General features: G+C 31.7%; 1 protein-coding gene across 1 annotated transcript; it reads right to left on the reverse strand.

Annotated features, from left to right (window-relative positions):
• Positions 1–57: 57 nt before the first annotated feature.
• On the reverse strand, positions 58–7,252 carry LOC130902580 (tubulin beta-4B chain-like). Its single transcript, XM_057814803.1, has 6 exons — positions 7,118–7,252; positions 2,797–3,064; positions 2,366–2,743; positions 2,076–2,298; positions 1,589–1,866; positions 58–280 (listed from the first exon to the last, which is right to left on the reverse strand). The coding sequence occupies exons 1-6, from the start codon at positions 7,172–7,174 to the stop codon at positions 138–140; spliced, it is 1,347 nt and encodes a 448-aa protein (XP_057670786.1). The 5' UTR covers positions 7,175–7,252; the 3' UTR covers positions 58–137.
• Positions 7,253–9,424: the final 2,172 nt, after the last annotated feature.

The following is a 9,424-nucleotide window of genomic DNA, read 5'->3' on the forward strand; positions in this document are numbered from 1 at the left end:
AGCAAAGAGTTTGACTTTTGTAAAGCTCATTGTAGTTCAGTTAAATAATAATAAATATCTTAGTAAAGAAATTTATTTTGATTGACAATGGAAATAATTTACAAAAAGAATGTCTTAAATTTCTTATATGGAATTATTCAATTCTCTTCAGCAGGCTCTTCTTCTAATTCGTCATCAAAATCTCCTTCATCATCAACAGCCGCGTTTTCGTATTGTTGATATTCGGATATCAAATCATTCATGTTTGATTCTGCTTCGGTGAATTCCAACTCATCCATACCTAATAAAATACAATTAATTTCAAACTATGAAGCTTTTCATATAGATGAAAGTTTATTATTACCAATTTTATTTCCTTAAATGTAGTAAATATCACGAGTCACCTCAAATTAATTATAATAAGAAGTTTTATTTGTCAATATACTCTTTTTTTAATATTTTTAATTTAAATCAATCAATCTAGTCTTTTGACATAATAATTTCCTATTTAAAATTAGGTAACATTGCACGAATGTAAACCAGACAAATATACAACCTCTTGTGCGTAAAATATCTCTACAACTTCTGATGGGAACCATCATCAGCTGTTAATCATCTAATTAAGCGATTCCAAATGTCTCATAGACACTTGATTCCATTAATGTATCAAATTACTTTTATTTTGTATTGATGTGACTAAACGTCCGTAAGTGTCCATTTTGGTAATTATTTATAGCATTTCTGTACAATAGGATTTTGGTATTCAAAGCGGTTTGTAAACAGATTCGAGGTTCTTAATTGTTTGACATTCTTCGAGTACGCTAGTCGGATTATTGAAACCAAGTTTAGTTAAATATTTTCTTGATTAATAGAGATTTTTTTCCAAAGTAATGAATTGAATCATTTAACTTGTGTGTTAACCAACTAACATGGTTGTTGGTTAGATATTAAGAATTGAAATTTTGGTTATTAAGTAACAAAATAGTTTTTATACAAAGAATATGGTCAACCATCATTGGTTAGCCCGAAGATATTTTACATCTAGTTGTCTAAGCTGTAGTCAAGTCGTATTTTCTCACAAGTGAAATAATGAGTCTTTTCAAAACAGAAAAACTCTTCATCTTATCTTAGGATATCATCATCTGTTGTTTGTGACACAAGCTACACAAATAAACATTTTATTACAGTGTAACTATCGAAAACTTTTCCCGGTATATTTTGTTGTGGTATCCACATCTAAACATTTTTCACGTCCTCTCTTTGGTTAGTAGTTTTGGTAATTTGTTGATTCCAATTTAATTTGGAAACAAGGAAGTATTTCATTTAAATTTATCTGAATATATCTATTTTTAAGAAAATTGGAGTATATTGACTCATCTTTGATATAAAAGTTTTTATTTTGTTTTATTCTAATTCCCCATATTTTTAACCTTTTTTTTTATTTTGAAAGAGGTGGTTATTGAGAGTTACAGATTATTATGAAAACTTTTATTGATATTATAATATTGTGATTATTAAAAAACGTCAATTTGCAGAAGCAACAATCATTTTTAAATCCAAATCATATATGAATAGTTTTTTAAGTTGAAACAACAAAAATTATAGTTACCTTCTCCAGTATACCAATGTACGAAAGCCTTTCTAGCATACATGGCATTAAATTGTTCAGATACTCGTTTGAATAATTCTTGAATGGCAGTGGTATTTCCTATGAATGTGGCAGACATTTTTAATCCTCTGGGAGGTATATCACAAACAGCAACTTTAACATTATTCGGTATCCATTCAACGAAGTAACTACTATTCTTGTTTTGAATGTTGAACATTTGTTCGTCGATTTCTTTCATTGACATTTTTCCTCTGAATACAGTAGCAACTGTTAAATACCTGTAAAATAGAAACAAGATGAGGAAGTATCTGAATTAAACATAGTTATGACATTGAAGTGTGGTAATATCATTAGATCAGAAAAAAAGAATAATAAGTAGAACCGAAGAAAAATAATAATTTATAGGAGGATGTTGACTAATGTATTAATAATTAAAAATTGTATCAGAATTAATATTTCGCATATAATGATTAGTTTAAATGATTACCTTCCATTTCTTGGATCGCAAGCAGCCATCATGTTTCTGGAATCAAACATTTGTTGAGTAAGTTCTGATACTGATAAAGCTCTGTATTTTATGCTGTTTCTAGGTGTAAGGGGTGCAAATCCAGGTACGAAGAAATGAAGTCGAGGAAAAGGAACCATATTGACTGCTAATTTGCGAAGATCTGCATTTAGTTGACCTGGGAACCTCAAACAAGTGGTTACACCTACAACATAAATATAGCGAATATATTATTTAAGAACTAGAGCAATAAATCGGTTAAAAAATTTTACCTGACATGGTAAGTGAAACTAAATAATTCAAATCTCCGTATGATGGTGAAGGTAACTTCAGTGTATGCATAGCAATGTCATAAAGTGCTTCATTATCTATACAAAAAGTTTCATCGGTATTTTCAATTAATTGGTGAACTGATAAAGTTGCATTGTAAGGTTCTACTACAGTTTCAGATACTCTTGGTGATGGTACTACAGAAAAACTTGTCATTATCCTATCAGGATATTCTTCACGCATTTTTGCTATTAAAAGTGTACCCATACCAGAACCAGTACCACCACCAATAGAATGAACAAGCTGAAAACCTTGAAGACAATCACAATTTTCGGATTCTTTTCTTATTACGTCCATAACGGAATCTACCAGCTCAGCACCTGTAAAAATGATGAATATAATGGACAAAATTACAATTTTAAAGTAAAAATACCTTCTGTATAATGTCCTTTTGCCCAGTTATTTCCTGCACCGGATTGACCAAAAACGAAGTTATCTGGTCGAAATAGCGCCCCATACGGCCCAGATCTTGCAGAATCCATAGTTCCAGGTTCTAAATCCACCAATATTGATCTAGGCACATAATTACCACCGCTTGCTTCATTGTAATATACATTCAATCTTTCTAATTGAAGGTCAGAATCTCCAATATATTTTCCATTTGGATCTATACCGTGTTCATCAGAAATGATTTCCCAGAACTGAAAATAAATACATTTATAAAATAAAAACAATCAAATTGTTGAAATTGGTGGTGAGTCCATTAGTCAAACAGAACCTACTGAAGTATTACCTGAGGGTAAAAGTATCTCTAAAAATATTCAAATGTCTAAGAATGATCTAATAATATCGGTAGACCAGGAGGTTTTTCAGAGAGAAAAAAAAATTAAGAAAGATTTTCATACAATCACGAAAATAATACTCCATCGGTTAAAGACAATACAAGACAGGACAAAGTTGATAAAGCCGCTGCAATAGAAATAAATGATTCAAGAGATACCATAAGCCAGATGACTTCTCAAGAAGATACAAGAAGAAAACGAGTGTGTGGCTTGCCATACTTGGGCTACAAACGTTACAATAAAAGGGCTTTTAACAATATTTCTAAACCTGGAAGATACATAAAAGCCAAGTATTCTCACAAGTTAAATAAAAAAAATATTGGCTTCTCTTTTTGTTGTGCTTCATTTACCTAAGAAGACAAGACCGAAGCCTCTTCACAATTTTGGAAAATTAAAACTTGGAAAGAAAAACAAGCTTTTATTAAAATATTAGTTACGACGAGAGGTATAAGAAATAAAATGAGGGACATGATTCTGAAGATGAAGAGGGGATGTAATGTAAAGAAAGAAACATCTAGAAAAAAAGGAAAACAAAATCTTAGGTTATGGCCCGGACAACTACCAAAAGTTGATCCATAGTTGGATCAACTTTTTTGGTCGAAACTTCACATATTCAGCGTTTACAAGGAGTGATGTATTGCTAATGAAATAAAACCATCCTATGATTACTGTTTACCAAAGTGATGGATGATGAAAATATAGCAATCCATTTGCCTCGGAAAGATTAGTGTAATATGTGTGGTGGTTTTAAAAATGGAACCGTTAGTCGGGACAAATATTATAAACATATTGCAAATGCAATATCACAAGCCTCTAAAGAAAAATAGCTCTATTTATAGACCTTCAGAGTGTATTATTATGCCCTTTACTTTTTGCATCCCAAGACAAAATCTGCAACTTTACAGTATATGAACTTGTACGCTTGGCATGAGAGAAACGGCGGCGCCGCAATGATTTTACTCCCTGCATTGTCGATTTTATTTATAATCTTCCTCAGGTACTTAAAGAAGTAACTTTAATATCCGACGTGTGTAATTCCTAGGATTGAAGCAAAGTCCTAACCTCTACTTTAAGTGATTTGGCGAAGTTTAAAAAAAATTAATCGAGCAACTATATCTGGACTAGGACACACTATGATGGAAGCTTATAGCATACCGTGCCATACCGAGAAGAGAAATATTTCAAGCGTCCCATTAATTCACCAGCAGATTTGCTGGGCCTTTACAACCTTACAATTTAAAAGTGCTAGAATCCAATTTTTTCCACAATTATGAAAAAAACATCAAATTTCTCTTCATTACGACCAGGAAAAAACCGAGGAACCCTCAAGTGGGAGACATAAGATTTCTTTATAAAGATGATGGTTCTATTATGTATAAGATAGGGTTGCTTCCTCAAAGGAGAAATTTTAACTAGAGCAATATTGCAAAGATAGAGGCGTTATATAAACATAATTTGGCGATAAATAAATTCAAATATAAATACCTCCAAGAAATGAAGTCCATTATCGAAGAACCTCATCTTGCTCCTTTATTTAAATCGGACGAAAAATGAATTAAAATAATATTAGTTATGTGTGTTATGGTATTCCACCAACTAATTCACTATTCATATGAATAGAAATGGAAAATTGCAAAATAGTAAAAAAAATTGAAATTTTCTACTTACATGTATATTCTAGTGAAAAAAAAAACAAAAATTTAATAAGAAATCTGAGGATATCATTGAACCAGATGTGTCAAAATATCAATTGACTCAGTTTTGTGATAAGATTTGTATGAATCAAATTTTTAAAAACGACATTTCAATAAATATAAATCGACCAAATGGGTCTGGTACACAAACAACATGTATAAGGCAGGTAGAGATAATCCACAAGCGTTATTGTGCAAATGCCGCAATAATGAATTCCTGATGAAAAGTGAAGAAGAAGCAAAGAATAATAAATAAAACAGTATATACTGGACAGTAGTGTAAAGTTTAAGAAGTATGAACATTATTGTGAGTGGTGTAAATCGAACAAACAACCCCACGTAACAATGTTTTATTACTCGACATATTCGCCTCTTAATGGGATACATTTATTACAGCGAACCTGCAACGTCTCTAGACCTTTAAAAAAAATATTTCTTCTTGCTCTGCAAATCAGACCTCCACAGCTTTTATTACCTCGTCGTTGGAAGAAAATTTACGACCTTTTAAACTTTTTTTCAGTTGAGGAAAAAGATGATAGTCGGACGGAGTCAAATCTGGTGAATAAGGGGGGTCAGTAATGTCGAATAGTAATCTCCGGTTATTGTTCTATTGTCCATGGCAATCCCAAAAAACTGAAGCAAGAACTTTTCCAGCAGATTTTTGGACACGAAACTTTTTAGGTCTTGAAAAACCAGAATGTCGCCATTCCATCGATTGTTGCTTTGTTTCTGGATCGTAGAAATGTACCCAAGTCTCATCCATAGTAACAATTTGATTTAAAAAGTCTACATCGTTTTCAAATCGAGTACAGATCGAACCCTTGCACGCTTTTTGTCAACATTTAAACATTTGGGGAGCCATTTTGCAGCAATTTTTCTCATGTCTAAATTGACGTGAACTGTATGATGAAATATTCAGTGCTTCAGATATCCGTTTTAGCCCAATTCGACGGTCTGATAAAATCATGTCATGAAATGCATCGATATTTTCGGGGACTGACACAGAAACTGACCTTCCCGTTCGGTCATCATCTTCAATGGAAAATTTACCTCTTTTGAAACTTGCAGTTCAATTTTTCACAGACTCATACGAAGGAAATCACCAAGGGTATTAAACACATCTTCGTACCTCTTAACCCTTTTAAATACAGGTACTTGATGATGGCTCGATACTCCAATTTTTCGATTCTTACAATTTCGGTGGACATCTTTTTCCTTTCAATTTATTGCGTAACTCTGGTTTACTTTTTGGACGTCAAAATTTACACTGACACTTCTAATAAGTTATTGTTCGTTGCTATAGTAACGCAATGTTTTGTTTAGGCATGGAACTGGTCTAGGCTAACTAGATATCAATACATCCTCGTATAACTATGTTCTTTTTTTGGTAAAAGAAAACGTGAAGTATTTAGTTTGCATTATTAAATTTCCCCTTTGTGAACAAATTGAACATTTTAATACCTGAATTTAACTAATAAATTCTAGTTGGATAATTTTAGTCGAAATTGTCAAAAAATTATGCAGACATTGGAGCAAAATGAATTTTGGATGTAATAAAAATATCTCTTTCCTTTAATCATTCATGGTTTTTTTATGAATAGGTTCCCAATTGGCGATTTAATCGAAACTGTTGTACACGACATGTAACTGATACTTGCATAACATTGATTAGATTATTATCGGTCCAATTAACTAATTCTAATGTGCATATTGTAGGATTTTCATTGAATTTTATCGAAGTGAAGTAGTGATAGTAAGCAAATTCTATAAAATACGAGGAATAATAAAAAATACGGGGAATGAATTTTTATAGCTGTAACTATTTTCATATTGATTAACTATTCATATGTTTTTTTAAATCAAAACATTTTTTTTAACAAGTTTTGTTTATCATTAGAGATGATAATTATATTTCAATACTACAACTAAATAATACCCTAAAATTATATAGACGAAGTTCTATTTTTAAATAATAAATTTCATTATTCGAATATTATTGTGTATCATATCGTGATAATTATTGAAATAATAACAACAATAAAAATTCAAATACTAATAATGAAAATGTATCTTTAATTCCCATAGGTGCGGCAATGAGATGATGTAAATTAAAACTAGTTATCGGCAAACTACTAATGAAAATTAAACTTGTAACGAATATAGATTAAACTGCATCATTTATACATATATCTACTTAGAAAATGTATTCTTAACTTACTTTAGACCCAATTTGATTACCACATTGACCCACTTGTACATGTACGATTTCCCTCATTTTGATACGTACGTTATTACGGTCCAGTACGTAATAAGATTACCTTTTATTACTGGTACAGTTAAATGATAAGATAAGATACCTGTGTGTTAAGAGTAAGCAGGTTACATAAATAATTATCTAAAAATTGTTGATTTTATAAATATAAAGATATAATTTTGTTCCCTACATCATATTGCATATTTTCTTGGTACCATACTAATTACTTAACAATTGTACAATGTACATGGATTTAGATTGCAAATTATAGACAGAGCTGTCCAAAAGAATGAAGTTTGGATTTTTTTATATAAAAAATGAACGGTGATGGATTGATATACATGGGGGGCCGTCGAACATTGGCTTTTAGAACCCTCTTGGGCACTATTATGATAAGCCACTCCACAACGATCATCATGAAACTCTATACATACAAATTACGAGAAATCGATTTATCAAGTATGCAAATGCCTTATTTCCATGAAAAATCAATAGACAAATGAAAATTTAGTAATTTTTGTAAGGTTAGGTTAGGTTATGTAAGAGACTGAAATAAAGGTAAACAAAAAAAATTTTTTCAATCAAATATTTTAATTGGACTTGAATCCATAACTTTTTAGTTTTGAAAGTCTTTTTTGATTTCTTCTATTAATGAAATGAATGGGTCTATTTTTAGTTCAGATTTTCAATATTCTTCGCCATGTATATTCTATGATTATGTCTCCCAATCTTCTGAACGTACATGCCTATCGCGGAAGAATGCTCTCAGAGGTCTCCAGCTGGCCTCGATTTTTTGGGTATTTACCAAGCTATCAAAAACAAATCTTTGTTTGTGATTGACCCACTCTAGAGTGTAGCCATCATTGCTGAGACACCGATAGGCTAGCCAGCCATCTGAAAAAATTATCTATCGAACAAAGTTATCCATGGTTCGTAATCTATTATCCTTCCTGAGATAATGACCACTTCCGGTAACTCTAGAAGTAAATGTTTCCGTAAAACATAGATATGATAAATCAATTTCTCGAATCATCAATAGTTTATGTATAGATTCTTACCCCCTCTTGTCCGCAGTTGAATAATATATTCTTACGACCACTTAATTGACTTTCTTATTTAAAAAATACGTTTTTTTTACATAAGAAAGTCAATTAAACAATATCACACGTGTGTTGAAAGGTATTTCAACAAATACGTTCATCAAAATATGTTTTTTTACGTGGTGGCAAGAAAAATAGTGTACACAACTCGTTGGAAAGTGTATTTCGCACTCGTTACGTTTCAACACTCGCCGCTTTGCGGCTCGTGCAAAACAATAATTAGTTATAATTTAAAAAATGAGTATGTTATTGAATCATTTACAAAAATGACGGTCATAACAATAACAGCAGAGAGCAAAGCTTCAAATTATCTTCCCAATCGCTTTCTACGAATTAAAGACCTACAGAGATTGCTAAATTGAAGGAATTTGTCGAATTACTCTATTTGGATGAGGTACTAAGGAGTGATCGGCAATCCTTGTAAGAATTGAGAGGTTAGGACGGGTATTAAGTGATACGGTGTCATCCCGTTATCAATTTCTTGTAACATGCATTCGATTTGACAATATTAACACCAGAGAAGCTCAAAAAAAATTGGCAGTTCACGATATGATCCAATATTTGGATTGGGAAATGAGGCAATTAGAAGCATTGCCATACAAAGATATTCCAAATATCGCTCAGCTGTTAAATAAAGAAATAAAGAAATAAGGACCAATACATTTTCCTCTGACTATTCTTACCCAAAAATAATTGTTTCTGATGGCGCTGGGTGTCTTTTAATCGAATCCCGTGGGGGTTTTCCCAAGCCCAGTAAGAAGAATTTTGTCGATTTACTGTACAACTTAAACAAAACGTTGACTCGACTAAAAAGTTATATAAAAAAACAAACGTCAAAGGCAGGGCTGGTTCCACGGCGGAACAATAATAAATGTTCTTGATCACTTAGATGAATTGCGTCCAGCCAGGTTAAGAATCATAATGGGCCTGTAAGAGAGTTGAGAGTGTCGGTCATATCATTGTGTGTCTAATCCTATAGAAATGGTTTGAAGTACATTAAAAGCAAAACTACAAAAATATAATCGTTTATCTACGGTGCGGTAGTGATTGAAAGCATACGTCAAATTCTATCGGAGTTTGACAAAGATGTATGAAAAAGTTTTGTTGAACTCGTGAAAAAGAAGAAAAATAAAAAAAATATTCAACAATATGCTATTATTGGCAGCAGATG

The sequence above is a fragment of the Diorhabda carinulata genome, chromosome X (genome assembly GCF_026250575.1).
Source record: "Diorhabda carinulata isolate Delta chromosome X, icDioCari1.1, whole genome shotgun sequence".
In the NCBI taxonomy this organism is placed as follows: Eukaryota; Metazoa; Arthropoda; class Insecta; order Coleoptera; family Chrysomelidae; genus Diorhabda; species Diorhabda carinulata.

What these genes read in the sequence shown, in the direction of transcription:
- LOC130902580 (XM_057814803.1), bottom strand. Translation starts at nt 7,174, where the DNA reads ATGAGGGAAATCGTACATGTACAAGTGGGTCAATGTGGTAATCAAATT. An exon ending in AGTTTCACTTACCATGTCAG is followed by an intron (nt 2,299 to 2,365) that starts GTAAAATTTTTT and finishes TTTATGTTGTAG; the next exon opens with GTGTAACCACTTGTTTGAGG. An exon ending in TGCGATCCAAGAAATGGAAG is followed by an intron (nt 1,867 to 2,075) that starts GTAATCATTTAA and finishes TCTATTTTACAG; the next exon opens with GTATTTAACAGTTGCTACTG.